A 16247-nucleotide genomic window follows, 5' to 3' on the forward strand; every position below is an offset into this window, starting at 1 on the left:
CGTTTGTTTCAAAATTGCTCAAATATTGTTATTTTAACTTCAAGCCTATGTGTTCAAGCCTTTAAAAAATCGAAACATAAATAAAACTGATTTTCAACGATCATGTTCATATACCTAAACCTTCTAGTTTCTTCAGTAACGCCATTTAAAAGATAAGAATTCTATATGTAGTTGTTTTGTTTAAAGAACATCTTTACCATGACAAATATTCAAACTTTATAAGTATCAATTAAAGTTGTCACTATCTCACTATACCTTCCGTTTCCATTCCATATCCGTTCCGTATTTTTTATTATATTGACGCTATATGTAAGCTTCCGTTCCGTATCAGTTCCATACTTTTTATTGTACAATTTATATCATTACGAAAGTTTTGTTTTAAAAATTTGTATCTTTTGAAAAAGGTAATAGATTTAATTAAGAGGTGAAAGAATCAATAAATATCAAAATTTTAACAGAGCTAGTACAAATGTAAGAACTTGACAACGCTGTCTCCGATACGCTTAAGTCCGTCCGCCAAAAAAATGTAAGGAAGGAGAGGATATGGAACGGAAGGGATACGGAACGGATAGTGTGCATTGTCCTATTCATTTACATAGTATAATATTTTATGTAAACGGAAGGGAAACGGAAGGGAGCTGATATAGAAGGTATAGTGAAAATCAACCTTTAATTAGACTTTACTTTCTAAATTTCTAAAATTGTCATGGTAACGAAATTTTTAAAGTGAGAATATAATAATAGGCCAATCAAATTAATATATTTTGACGAATAAATTTCCAGCAAGCTGGAAATCATTTTAATACCATTGTTCGATCCTAAATGCGTGTAACCTAAGTTTGCACCATTCCAGGAAGTGAGCTTAGTTTTTGATAGGCAAAAAACCGTCAAATTTTTGCACATTTTTGAGTTTTTCGCTTGTAGCTGGAAATCGGTGCGTCGGCCAGAAAATATCACTCCATTCAATAATATAGAGGACTACATTTTGCGTCGAACGACATATAAAACATCAAATTTGGTTCAGTGATATAGCCGAAATCCAGTGTTAAAAACGAAGAAAATTTCGTATTTTGCTGCAAACTTACATTTTGCGGCTATCTAAGACTACATATCTTTAAAACAGATATTCTTATTGAAAAACCCCACGGATAAAAGTTTTAGGGAATAAAATTTTATGTTATATAGATACCTCAGTTTTTAAAATCAGTCATTTTGAAATGCAAAATTTTGCATCAATTTGAAGTCTGCTTTTTTACTCCTAAGTTCGTGTCTTTCTTTTGATAACTAAGGAGTGAAAAGTTGATTATTTCCATTCTACGTGAGAAATTGGTACAGAATGGGTTTAAAGTAAGGTAAAGTGTTGAGGATGCTGACACCCTTGTCAACACTGCCTGTATAGGCGTCAATATTATTAGAATTTCACGTTAAGTAAATGATAATGTCTTTTCAAAGGTCAAAAATGTTCTTCTTATGCGTCCTCCCCTCTTGGACTCTTCTTGGACCAGTCCATTTTCTAACTGCACTTTACAGGGTTGCCGTAGTTAACCCAACATACCGCCCCCCTTGAAAGCACTCCGTGTTTCAAAGATGTTAGTCTTCGTTGCTCGGGAAAACACTAATTTTTGTAACAGGACGTTTGAATGTTCCATTGACAGTTTTAATGGTTACTGCACGTGTCACACCATCTGACCCAGGATGCACATGTTGAATACGCCCAATCCGCCATTTGAGTGGTGGTAAGCCGTCTTCCTTTATGATGACAAGCAAACCTGGTTTCAATATTTGATTGTGTTGTTCTCTCCATTTGGTACGGACTTGAAGTTGAGAAACATATTCTTTCGACCATCTGGACCAAAAGTGTTGTACAACTTGTTGACGGTGTTGGTATTTGGATAGTCTAGATGGATGTGTACCCAGAACATTGGTTTGTGGTATAGTTGTAACAGGTTCTCCAATTAAAAAGTGTGCAGGAGTGAGGCAAGTAGGATCATCAGGATCATCAGACAGAGGACAGAGAGGTCTCGAATTTAAACAAGCTTCTATTTGACATAGAATAGTGTTAAAATCTTCAAAATTAAAAATAGAATTACCGACTACTCTTTTTATATGGTATTTAGCCGATTTTACAGCCGATTCCCATAGTCCACCAAAGTGTGGAGCTCTAGGTGGAATGAAATTCCACTGTATTCCTTGATTTGTTAAATTGTTTGTTAATTTGTCACCATTAATTTGGAAAAAAGATTTTAACTCGTTGTTTGCCCCAATAAAAGTTGTACCTTGATCCGAAAACATTTGTGTACATTTACCTCTTCTAGACATGAATCTATGAAGAGCAGCCAAAAAACATTCAGTTGTTAAATCACTAACTAGCTCCAAATGCACCGCCTTTGTAGCGAAACAAACAAACAGTGATATATATGCCTTTGTGGTGTTAAATTTACGGCCATTACGATCTTTAATTGTGAATGGACCTGCATAGTCAACTCCACAGAAGGAAAATGGGCGAGAAGCTGTTATACGCGATTTTGGTAAGTTACCCATGATGTATTGTACGGATTTGGCGTTAAATCGAAAACACTTCACACATTTGTGATATATTTTTCGAACTAAATTGCGTCCATTAAGTGGCCAATATCTCTGTCGTAAAGAAGCTAACATAGCCTGAGGACCAGCATGTAATAAATTAATATGCTCGTTTTCCGCAATTAAAGTTGTAAGTTTGTGTTTTGCGGGAAGGAGTATAGGATGTTTTCTTTCGAATGTATAATCAGAATTTAGTAAACGGCCTCCAACTCTTATAATTTCGTTGGATTCATCAAAAAATGGATTTAGTTTAAGTAATTTAGAACCTTTAGGTAATTTATTCATTTTACGTAAGGTATTATAATCTTCAGAAAATGATTCGATCTGAACTAGTTTAATTAGAATAAAAAGAGCACTTGATATCTCATCTAAACTTAAAGGACCGCTAAAATGTGTTATTTTAGTTTTGCGAATGTTGTTTTTAAATCGTAAGACATAAGCAAGTATACGACAAAGTTTTGTAAATTTTGAACAATTTTCTAAAAGCATTAATATGTTATTTTCCTTTAAATCGTTTTTAATTAAGTGTACTGCTGTTATATTACGTAACTCTGTTTCATCAATTTCCTTAGAAAAATTAAATTTGCAATGTGGCCAATTAATTTCTTCACTGACCAACCAAGAAGGTCCCGTAAACCAAATTTTAGTGTCAATAAATTTTAAAGGAGTTATACCTCTAGTTAGAAGGTCTGCAGGATTATCATGAGTATTAATATATCTCCACTCTTTTAAATTTGTAAGTAATTGAATCTGAGCCACCCTGTTAGCAACAAATATCTTTAGCAGATGTGGAGAAGTATTTAGCCAGGATAGTACAATAGTGGAGTCACACCAGTATACCTTAGATTGTATATCAAATTTCGTAGAATTCAAAATACTATTCATGAGCTCAGCAAGTAGAAGGGCTCCACAAAGTTCTAGTCTTGGAATAGTAGTAAGTGCTAATGGCGATACTCTGGATTTAGAACAAAGAAGATTAGAAGTAACATTTCCCAGAGCATCAGAAGAACGAATAAAAATACATGCTCCATAACCAGGTTGAGCAGCATCACAAAAACCATGCAATTGTATTTCGACTGCATTTGCACAAAGAACTAATCTAGGAATTTTAAGTTTATTTAATTGAATAAGTTGGGTTCTATATGTGGACCAACTTGTATGCAGATCCGCAGGTATAGATTCGTCCCAATCAATTTTAATCTTCCAAAGTTGCTGTAGAATGATTTTGGCAGTCATCGTGACTGGAGTCAAAAGTCCCATTGGATCAAAAATTTGAGCAATTGAAGAAAGTATCGTGCGTTTAGTAGTCTTATCGGGTATTTCGTGTTTAATATTAAATTGCAATGAATCAGATAGAGAATTCCAGAGTAAACCTAGCGTCTTAGTTTGGTTGTCATAATCAAGAGAAATAAATATGTCATCGGAATCTGCAGTGATAGATTTATCATTAGATAGCCATTTTCGTAGATTCATTCCATATTTATGAAGAGTTTTATAAAGATTATCTTTTAGTTCCTTTACATCTTGTGGGGTTTGTCCACCAGTGAGAAGATCGTCTACGTAAAAATCATGTAAAATAATATCACTAATGTTAGGATTGTCATTCGCTTCTAGATGTCCTATCTCCTGAAGAGAACGAGTAGCAAGAAATGCAGCAGAAGCTGTTCCATAAGTCACAGTATTAAGATTATATACGAGCAGATCCTGATTTCTATCAGGACGCCACAGAATTTTTTGTAGATGACGTTGGCTTTCGTGGAGATAAATCTGTCGATACATCTTCTCGATGTCTGCGCTTAAAACAATAGGATAAAATCTGAATCGTGTTAAAATATTAAATAAGCTGTCTTGAACGTTAGGTCCCACCATTAATAAGTCATTTAATGAATATCCAGAAGTTGATTTAGAAGAACCGTCAAAAACAACTCGTAGTTTTGTTGTAGTTGAATCCATTTTAAAAACACAGTGATGTGGTAGGAAAAATCCAGATATGTCAGTTTGATCATTGGCTAAAGTCATGTGATTTAAATTTTGATATTCAGTTATGAAATTTTGGTATTCTTTTTTCAAATTAGAATTTTTCTCAAACCTACGTTCCAAATTTAAAAATCGATTAATAGCAGTATTTTTCGAATCACCTAAAATGTCTTCAGATTGTTTGAAAGGTTGTTTAACAATAAAACGTCCGTCAGAATTTCGCTCAGTGTTTTTTGAATAATGTTGTTCACAGTAAGACTCTTCAGTCGATAAAAATTTATTTTTATGAAAATCTTCAATTTCCCAAAATTTGTGAAGTTGTTGTTCAATATTTTGATTAAAATGGCATGTTGTTTTATTGTGAAAATTATTAATTATAGGCCCTGAAATAATCCACCCAAGTTTTGTCTTATGCAAAATAGGAAGTCCAGTTCCCAGTTTTATTTGCCCAATGCTAAGTAGTTCCCAAAATAAGTCAGCGCCGATCAGTAAATCAATTGGTTTTGAAATGTTAAAGTTTGGGTCGGCTAATTGTATATGTTTTGGGATGTTTAACAAAGTGTGATCAAAAGATACTGAGGGTAAATTTCCCGTAATTTCAGGTACAACCAAGCAAGTCAATTTCGCTTCATAATTTATTGTAGCAGAACGTATTTTAACAATAACCTTATGTTTAAGTATTTCAGATATTTGATTAATCCCAGAAACAGAAAATGATGTTTTTTCCTTGGTTAAATGTAATATATCACATAGTCTCTCAGATATAAAATTGGATTGACTACCACTATCTAATAAAACTCGACAACTATGTAATTTTCCGTTAGAGTCATATATATTAACATTAGCTGTTGATAGCAAAGCAACATTTGTCGATAAATTATTAATTGTAAGCGTTGTTGAAGTTGAAGGTGAAACTAAAGGTGTGTTTGAGTTGGATGGTGTATCTATTCCTGTACTAACTTTATCATGAGTTCTAGGATTTTCATTGAAATGTAATAAAGTATGATGAATTTTACCACACTTTTTGCAACCAGACGATTTACAGTCTTTTGTTACATGATTAGAACCAAGACAATTTATACAGAATTTCTTTTTCTTTATATCACTAAATCTTTCAGTGGGAGAAAGACTTAGGAAAAAAGTACAGTTATAAATTGTATGATCACCTTTACACATCGAACATTTATTTTCTGTTGTTAAAAATGTTTTAAAATCGCGTTTAAGAGGTGGTTCATTTTTATAATTCTTCTGTGATTTTGATATGTAATTTGTTTCAATAGTTTCTAATATACGGCATTTTTCTTTTAAAAAATCTATAAGTTCGTTATAAGTTGGTAGTTCAGTGTTAAAAATTGTAGATTCCCAAGAACGTCTTGTAGCATTATCAAGTTTGGAAGTTATTATATGTATAATAAGTGCGTCCCAATGTTCTGTAGGAAGTTTCAAAACCTTTAAGGCGTTTATATGTTTCTGAACACCGTCTAGTAGCATTCTTAAACCTTGATGTGATTCTTTAGTGAGAGATGGTAAATTAAAAATTGATTTAATGTGATTATTAACAAGTAAAGGTTTATTTTCAAATCTGTCTTGCAGAATATTCCAAGCAATTTGATAATTATCGTCACAAGCTTCTAGAGATGAAATAGTTTCGTTTGCTATGCCTCTTAGAGAAAGACGTAGATAGTGAAATTTCTGTGTAGATGTTAGTGAATTATTATTATGAATGAGTGATCGAAAAGTGTCTCTGAAATAAAGCCATTGATCATGGGCACCATCGAATGTGGGTAAATTAATTTGTGGGAGTTTTATCGATGCAAAAGTCATATTATTATCAGTGCCTGTTTGTTGTACATTTTGAGAGTTCAACTCTGCATTTTGTTTTGTAATAATATTGTCTAAATATTTTTTGGCTTCAGATGTAATACGGTAAAACTGATTTTCAAAATTTTCACGTTGTTCTGAATGTGAATCGAAATTTTTGTCAAATTCAGGGTCTAAGTTTTCAATGCTCATTTGAACGTCATTAAAATCATCTAAAAATGTAGTAGCCTTAAGTAATCTGTTTTTTAATTGTTCTACTTCTTCAAAAGGAAGGTTTTCCAAAGACTTTTTTAAGTTAAAGTAATTTTCAAATCGTGTGAGAGCTGCTTTAATGACCCGTCTTTTGTTTTTAAGTTCATCAGTCATTTTAACGTATTTAAAATTTAAATAGTTATGTTAAAGATGTAATAAGTAAATGTTTGTTTAAATCCCTCAATTAAAATAATTAAAATAAGTACAAGAAACGTGTTAAGTGGCTTAAATCGGTTAATTACAGCATAGGTAAAGTAATTCAATATAAATCGATAAAAATCGAATAAAGTGAGCAAATAATGGTTGTAAAGTAGGTAAAGTAAAGGAAAAAAAAAAAGGATGCACACTAACCTGTAGCGATAGCAAACTTCTTGTGGTAACAATTGTTGAATAAAAACCATTAAATTGCGTTGTCAATTGTAGTTGCTGTTTTTCCAAATTCTTCGCCAAATATCGGGTTCGAAGGACCAAAAAACTTATGTATAGGCGTCAATATTATTAGAATTTCACGTTAAGTAAATGATAATGTCTTTTCAAAGGTCAAAAATGTTCTTCTTATGCGTCCTCCCCTCTTGGACTCTTCTTGGACCAGTCCATTTTCTAACTGCACTTTACAGGGTTGCCGTAGTTAACCCAACACTGCCATTGAATTGGCAGGTAACTTTGCGATGGTCATCATAATCGGGGAGGACACCGATTTATTGATCTTATTAACCGCCAAAGCACCAAATTCATCTAACATTTACGTCATGAAACTTGGAAAGGGAACCTCTCAGAATACATTCTACTCTCCCAAGTACTTCAACTTCTCGTCTGTTGTCGTCAAAGAGAATACATATCCTGTTTCTACATGCAATCAGTGGATGCGATACAACCTCTGCATTCTATCGCCAAGGGAAGTCGAAGTTTGTCAAGCTTCTTGAAAAGAACACGACATTTCACGAGTGTCAGAGTTTTTCATCATGAAGATGCAGATCCTGGGTTCTTATTTCAGCAGGTCAACTCTTCTTGGCTGCCCTCTATTCACCTAAAGCAGATGTGACCTCCTTGGACCAAATCCGCTACGAGATATCTTTGGACCAAATCCGCTACGAGATATTTTCAAAATCCCTAACAAAGCCAACTTTTGAACTGGCCTCTCTACCTCCAACAAATGCAGCCGCCGCTCAACATATTCTGCGAGTGTACCTTCAAATCCAGGACTGGTATGATAAACCAAAGGATCCTCTGAACTGGGGTTGGAGAAGGACGGACCTTGGCCTTCTCCCCATCATAAGCACCAAGGATCCAGCTCCAGCTGAAATTCTCAATACTGTGTCCTGCAAATGTTCAAAGGAGTGTACAGGGAAGTGCAGCTGCCGAAAAGTAAGCATGAAATGTTCAACAATATGCCTCAACTGCAACGGTCAGTCATGTTCGAATTCAGCACACTTCAAGAATGAGAATGAGACCTACATTGCCGTAGAAGCAGAAATAGGTAAGGATGGTCCCTTTGAAGATGATCCCGATGAAGAGGACCTCGACATGCAACCGCGCCTTCCAAGCTTCTCAGATGAAGGGCCAATGCGAACATGAATGCCGCCACATTTTGTGCTGCATGTCTATTGATTTATACCATAATTACATTAATATTTCATCAATAAACTTTAATGCCCACTTGCACCGTTTGTATAAACTTTGTTTAAAGGCTAAACAGTGATTAACTATACATATTTTGTTATAGTTAATCACTGTTTAACCTTTAAACAAAGTTTATACAAACGGACATAAGTGTTTTTGTTACTTTATTGCACCTACACTATTAAGAACTATGATTAATTTACTTACTTAATTAATATTAATAATACTTATTAAAGATTTAATGGAAATACAGAACTCTGATAAATAATGATTTTTATTTCTACTACTTGAATATCTACTCAGGTTGTGTATATTACTTTAACATTGCAAAGCAATATAAAGTGCTGTTTTGGTACAAAATTTTGATATTTCTTTACCTTACATAACTTCAAATGACTCAAAACGTCGAAAAAAAAACGATTTTGAATTGATGCCAAATTTCGAATTATAAGTGACTAAATTTAAAAACTAAGGTATCTATGTAACGTGAAGTTTTATTCTCAACAACATTTATTTCATAGATTTTTTCAATAGGAGTATCTGTTTTAAAGATATGTGGTCTTAGATAACCGCAAAATGTAAGTTTGCACCGACATACGAAATTTTCTTTGTTTTTAACATTGGGTTTCGGCTATACCACTAAACCAAATTTGATGTTTTATATGTTATTCGACGCAGAATTTAGTCCTCTGTATTATTGAATAGAATGACATTCGCCGGCCGACGCACCGTTTTTCAGCTACAAGCAAAAAACTAAAAAAGGTGTTTTTTTTTCTAAAAAATTTGGCGTTTTTTTGACTACCAAAAGTTAAGCTCACCGCCTGGGATGGTGCAGATTACACGCATTTAGGACCTAATAGAAGTATTAAAACTACTTCCAGCTTGCTGGAAATTAATTCCGCAAAACTACTTTTTTCCATTTAATTTTATTGGCCTATAATAGAATTATTAATTTTTAAAGAGCTCTACTTGGAAAGAAGAAATCAGCCTATATAAATCTAGCAATATATCTAACTAGATAGGAAACTTGAAACCAATAAACATCATAATATACAGTCTGTGCTTGCCATTAAAATGTCTATTAACTGAGATTGTTGAACCAATAGTAATGTTGGCTTATGTTGCGAAATTGACTTCCGTCTGAACACTTTCTTGAAGTGTGTTTATATAATATTAAATAATGTTGTTTATATATGATTATACCATTTCCGTACTCTTATCCCCTCATTCCATTGTGACAATTTTGATTTAATTTTAAATATTTAAATATATATGAAGGCTTCATCAGAGTGTCAATAACTGCATTGTTTAATATGTCTGCACTTGTTTAACAATATACAGGGTGGTCCAAACTGTATTCCGGAAACTTCGGCAGCATATTCTGCAGATAAAAATAGTTTCATTTTTATTTCGATTTTTTCTAAATTTCGATTGATGTACTTAAATTGTAGCATTTTTTATTTCCTTTAATAAAATTGAATTTAAAATTTTCTATTTTTATTTAAATTTCTTAGTATTGGCGCCATCTATTTGCTAGATGCCAAAGATACCAAACTCCATTTGTTACAGCTCACTTGTCTCGATATTTAATTTTTATTAGCGCATCTATTCGCTAGATGTCAAACTTTATTTATTACAGTTCACTTGTCTTGTTTATTAGCGCCATCTATTCGCTATATGCCAAACTTCCTTAATTGCATTTCACTTGTCTGAATCTCACTTCGCTGTGGATTGCGATTTTCTGTTCTAATGATTTCGATCATATGATATCACTTTTTTCTCTCTCATTTTGTCTGTGGTGAAAAGGTTTTAGCTTCGGTTCTGAAACTGAGAAGAAGGTCTTTTTTTCTGAGAATTTGGATCTGAAGAAGACGCGTGTTTCGGCGTCCGACAAATTTTCCAGTGAAAAGCACTCTGAATCCACTTTTCGATTTCCATTGCATGGGTATCCGATTTGGGAATTTGAAAACCTTGTAAAGTATGCAATCCAGAGTATAGATCGTATTTGTTTGGTTTCTTCTTGGAACGATCACCGTAAATTTATCCGCCATTTTATATAGCCCTATCTAACTAAATTCTATTTCAGTTATTTCCGTTTTTTATTTCGTTTATTTGAGTATTTAATTACTGGTTTGGATCGGCATATGGTTTGAATATATTTATGTAAAGCTGATTTTCAGACCGTAAGTTGTTTTTTTTTATTGAGTATCTGTCCTGAGAACTATTTTTTATTTATAGAGTAACTACCACATGGTACTCAGTAATTACCACATGGTATGCAGTAATAATGCAGTAATTATTGTATGTTTCACCCACTTTCATTTTGTATGAACCTATGCAGACCTTAAGACAGTGTTCCTGACATTACAATCGTTCTTTTGGCTGATATCGAAGACTTCTCCTGCCATCGTCATCTGCATCCACTTCTGTTAGTCTGGAGAATACCTACCTACCTGTTTACATCATAAGAAACTATATACAGATAAGTCTCTTAAGTTTGATACACAAGGTACGCTTTTATTTTATAATTTTTGAGACAACAGATTTAATAACCTGGTAAATTATCACTATTTATCCCACATATTGTAGTCAAAATTATATTTTATTTAACGTTATAAGTTATAATTTGATTCGTACTCTTACTTAGCTATGATATTTTATATGAAAATTATTAACACGTATTCATTTTAAAGGTTTTTGTACACGACATGTTTCGAAACATCATCATATTGAGACATACATAAATTTCACCTGTTTTTATATTAAGTAGCTTACTTAGTTCAAAGAATGCAGTTACTAAATTCGAATCTATTTAAAATAACTTGCGGTTTTATTGGGATCACTGTGACTAATTGATGATACTTGTGTTCGTTTTCAATAAATGTTTAATGTAGGATAGTTATATTTCTGACTTTTATTCCTGATAAACATAATAGACCCTTAATGCTGTTGATTACTTTATTTTAGCTATGTTGTGATATTGTATTTTTCTTTTTGGTTTCTTACTTTACCACTCTCATAAACAAAGTAAGTGGCGCCTTTTTCACTGTCTTTGACCATACCTATTTGAATTCTTAACGTCAATATTAAAATCTCTGCAGCCTATATATTATCATTTTTTTTATTTTTTTTTAACAACATTAGAAAGTCACTGTGAGTCAGAAGCCTTACCTACGAACCCAGCTTTCCTCTAACCCTGAGCAACGGATTTTTTTTTATTCTATTTGGGTAAGGACAGAAAAATCGTCACAAAATAACGTCAATATTTGGATGAAAATTGGGGTCTGGGAGTTTTTTAACATGAGAAATTTGATTTTGATGTCAATATGACTCCTACTAGTAGAGGGCGCCACCTACATGTGTTTTAACTGTTTTGAAGCGTAATAACTTTTTGTCCGTACCTGTATAAAACTACCGAGTGTAAGAATATACATACATCTCTGTGTCTTTTTACGTAAAAAATATATCTTTGTAAAAATCGCTACGAGCAACCGTTCTTAAGATATTTAGAATGGAAATAGTCAATACGTTGAGTAGATAGTTACTTCACTGAATTTTGGTAAATTTTAATTTTTTTAAATTAATCATAATTTTTTCTGCAAAAAACAATGGTAAAACAGTTTCTGTTAAACTTTTGGCACAAAAGCATTTCAAATTTATGAATTCAGTCTAATAACTATTTAGTCAGCATGTTTAATTTATGTCAATGATGACAGGTATTGATAATTTCGATTCCAAATATCTCGAAAACCATTACTCGTAGCGATTTTTACCAAGAGACCTTTTTCACGTAGAAAATGTCGTGAATGTATATTTTTTTACTCAGCAGTTTTATACAGGTACGGACATAAAGTTATTACTCTTCAAACCAGTTAAAAAATATGTAGGTGGCGCCCACTAATAGGAGTCATATTGACATCAAAATCAAATTTCTCATGTCAAAAAACCGCCAGACACCAATTTTCATCCGAATATTGACGTTACTTCAGAAATTATTTGGAAAAAATCGAAATAAAAATGAAACTTCTACACCCTGTATCTCCAAAACTAAGCATTTTAGAACATACATTTATACAAACTTTTTTACTTATTTTTATCTGCAGAATATGCTGCCGGAATTTCCGGAATATAGTTCGGACCACCCTGTATATATCTTGAAAAAGCCTGTGTACTTTCCTACTGAAAGGGAAATTTATAAAACAAAAAAGTTATTTTTATAAACACCACTGGGGAAAATCCAGACAGAAACCAGCTTGTCAGTAGCTTTTCACTTGTAAAACAAATTTCCTTAACCGACAAAAAATGGTATTCCGATCCCGAAAGGGATATATCGTTCCGTAGTCAGTCAAAAAATAGCAATAATAATATTTGTAGCCTGTTAAATATGATAAAATAAAATACTCACATTATACGTCTCTATTTAAACCTCTTTTTTTCAAATAAAAAATATCGGTAGAATGTACAAAACAGAAAAAAAGTTGTATCAGGTTTGTTTCAACATGTTAGACACTCGCCAGATTGGAAAAGTTTGTTGAACGAGTGAGACATGACAAACAAAACTACGACAAACTTTCTTAAATAAATATTTAGCTTTTTTTATACGCAGAAAAAAAGCATATCATATTTTTATCTCGTTTTTTTTTGATTATTTATTAATGACAAAAAATTATCAAATGTTATTATAGCATAAAAAATATATGCGAATCACAATTTGTGGAATTGTGATAAATATTTCTAATTATAATTGTTGTATTTTAAGAGTGTTTTCGAGTTTTATAATTTATATATTTAACATAATATAAGTTGTGAGCCGTCTATTATTTCAAAGCAAATTATTAAATTATGACAACCAATTTATAACCAGTCTGCCAACTCAAGATCATTTGCATGGAACTTTGTGTACCCTACTTAGATATTCGCATATATTATGTTCTGTAACAAGTTGGATTCTGAACTGCATTGAAGCTGCCATTTAAAAAAATATCGAGACTAATGCAAACTGTTAGCGTATGTACTAGAACAGGTGCGGCTGGTGAAATATTAATTACTGAATAAGATGTATAAATAGACAATAGTTAAGACTTCCTACATCAGTTTCCTATTATAGACCTGCAATTAAAATTTGTTTATATTTGTTTATTATACTATAAATAAATATAGTGTAATTATTAAATAATAAAAAAATGAGGGAACAATTAAAATATTCTTAAGAAAATAGAAATAAAATTACTTTTAATTCTTGTATTTGTTTTAAATGCTGTTTTAAAAATATATACTCTATGAAGGCGTATTATAATAAAAATCTTAAAATTATAAAGCACTAAAATAATTAACACAATACAAGAAAACACTATAATTAAAGAGTAAGAAGCCTTTTAATGACCTGAGTACTTGAATTTTAATAAATAAATATTATGCATAAAAAGACTATATTTTTCATAATTAAAAATATCCTATTTTTAAAGGAAATTATTCTCCAAAATTAAAGAAAATAGAAACGTCTTTTCTAGGGAATAAAATGAAACCAGTTTTAATTTCAGCCTCTAAATTTAAATACCTTTTGAAAATGTAAATGTAGACAGCTGTATAAATATTGAATTTATATATCTCTACGTTTTGATTTAAATCTCGGCTTTTACGTTTTTTAATAAAGCATCATCAGTAGTAATATTTTTACTTTAAAAATATTTATAAGAAACAAGAAAAAGTAGAACCAAAAAAATATTTTTTCTTGGTTGTTCGTATATAGGTGTCAGTCCCACTGACTAATTCATTTTCAGGAAAATCTGTAACTATTATCTCTACCATCTAATTAAGTTTTCTTCTTAACTTGCTTAACAAACATCAAATTTTGATAATTATTACTTTTTGTCATTGCAACTATGATGTTATAGCGTAAAATCTATCAGAAAAAATTATAATATATAGGGTGTGAAAATTAAATTAATTTAAAATTTTTTTTTTTTTAATTTTAATTAGTTGAAATTCATAAATATATTTTAACACCCTGTAGAATTTAACTAAAGTATCTTTACATATACATATTTTTCTTCATGTCTATAAAACTCTCATACCAACTTTTGGTAGTCCAAATTCCAAAACAATGGCATCACTGACAATTTTTTACCACACTAAAATCTAACATTTGTTTAAACAAATTCAAATATTACAAAAACTATTAATTTTAGATATGTATATAATATTATATATAAAAAAATTATAGAATTTTACGGATAATTTAAAAATAAAATAAAAATTACGGTGCTCCCTTTAAAAAAACATATGTTATATCCGTCACACTTTTTTGAGAAACCCTATATACTTTAGAATAATTCTAAAATGTGTATCTTAACCTTCCCTATAACTTTTTTATTTAACATTTTTTTGTAAACCTCGAAACAAATGAAATAATGGACTTTATTCTATCATTGACTTACCCTGTACATCTGCACATCAGAAAAGGTAAATAAATATGATTGAATCCAATATATCAATCTAAATAATTTTTTTTTTCTTTTTCTTAAACCTTTAGAATTATATCCATATATATTTTTTTTCCCTTTCTTGGGTATGAGTTTTTTTTTATTAATTGAAAATGGAAACTTTTTTTTATTATTATTATGCGACGTTTCGCCTCATCATGGTGGGCTTTCTCAGGCACTTTATTCTTGAAGCCGCAGCCGCCTTGCTACCACCAGTCTATATAGAATTCTAAGTCTAAGAATGTAAGTGAATGAATAAGATTCATTCATCTGCGGGAGTATAAGACCAACCGCCCGAACAAACACTAGAGGCGCCACCGGTGATCAAATGGTGTAAAAATTGCGAATATTTAATCATCTAATTTTGACACAAGGGGTCACGCTTAACTTTTTTAATTTTTATTTTAATTTTAATTCAATATTCATTGTTTTCAAATTATAGTATTAGACTTTGTTGTATTTTGTGAATGTATAAATGTTTTCTTAGTAAAGTTGCATTGTATTAATTTAAATTATATTACATACATATTTAAAATTTAAATATTATGACATATATGTCAGTTGCCGTCTAAAATGTCATCTGGAAAACAAAAAGTTAGTTATTGTCAGAAATAGTTAAAATCATGTTAAAATATTAAAATTTACAAGTTATAATTAGATATTTTATATTATTTCAAAAACAAAAACATAATGGTACAGCGTAATGTAATGCAGGTCCAAAACAAAAAGTGCCGTTATATTTTTCAGTTTTCGTTTTCGTAGTCAGCCGCGGAAGTTTTAGTGATTTTAGTGTTGTCGGATATTTTTAATTGTAAAATAGAAATAATTGCGTTTGGATTGCAAAACTCAAAGTGGAAGATTTATTGCAATGTAAGTAAGCGTTTTCCATTTTATATTTTACTTTTTTCATACCTACGAAAAATATAGGTATACATACCTATTATACTGAAATTTTATAGTTCGTTTTATTTAAAAAATGTTAGAAAATAAGCTTGTAATCCTGTAATTGACATAATTGTTATGTAATATATTCTATTTAAATGTAATATATTACTTTACAATTAAAAAAATGTAAATTTAAAAAATATATACAGGCAATAATTGAAATTTTTAGTGTGCGAACAAACACGAGAGGCACTTTATTATTTGCTTTCATTTCTTAACATGATAATGTTAACATGAATAAATTTAAATTCCAGTTAGTTAATCCAGCGCCGAGTATGTCCATGGTTGGCAACAATGAATTTAAAAATCGCGCCCTCGGTTATGTAGTTAAAAGTTTAACGATGTACTTAAACAGCCGTTAAACGGTAGCCTACTAAAATGCCGTTAATAGATATTGTGACGTCGGCGGAAAGTAATGCTTGCCTATAAGCATTTTGCAAGAGCACCTGTGGCTCCGTGGCTGAGGCTATCGCTTCGTGAGCGAATGGTCCGTGGTTCAAATCTCACGCCGACCAAGACTTTTTTATATTTTTTTTTGCTTATAGCGTGATCTTATTGCATTGGTTT

The 16247-nt window shown here is 31.4% G+C and overlaps 2 protein-coding genes across 2 annotated transcripts in view; both read right to left on the bottom strand.

Moving 5' to 3' along the window:
• The window catches only part of LOC115880582 (ras-related protein Rap-1), a 501592-nt gene that overhangs the window by 416569 nt on the left and 68776 nt on the right, over positions 1–16247 (bottom strand). The gene's annotated exons all lie outside the window — the stretch shown is intronic.
• On the bottom strand, positions 1591–6747 carry LOC115880608. The gene has a single exon (XM_030897883.1). It carries the CDS (start codon positions 6745–6747, stop codon positions 1591–1593), a length of 5157 nt encoding a protein of 1718 aa, XP_030753743.1.

This window comes from Sitophilus oryzae, unplaced genomic scaffold, assembly GCF_002938485.1.
Source record: "Sitophilus oryzae breed Bouriz unplaced genomic scaffold, Soryzae_2.0 scaffold_1639_pilon_pilon, whole genome shotgun sequence".
NCBI classification, from domain to species: domain Eukaryota; kingdom Metazoa; phylum Arthropoda; class Insecta; order Coleoptera; family Curculionidae; genus Sitophilus; species Sitophilus oryzae.

Bases quoted from the DNA above. Each gene is read 5' to 3' on its own strand.
- LOC115880608 (XM_030897883.1), bottom strand. From the start codon at position 6,747: ATGACTGATGAACTTAAAAACAAAAGACGGGTCATTAAAGCAGCTCTC.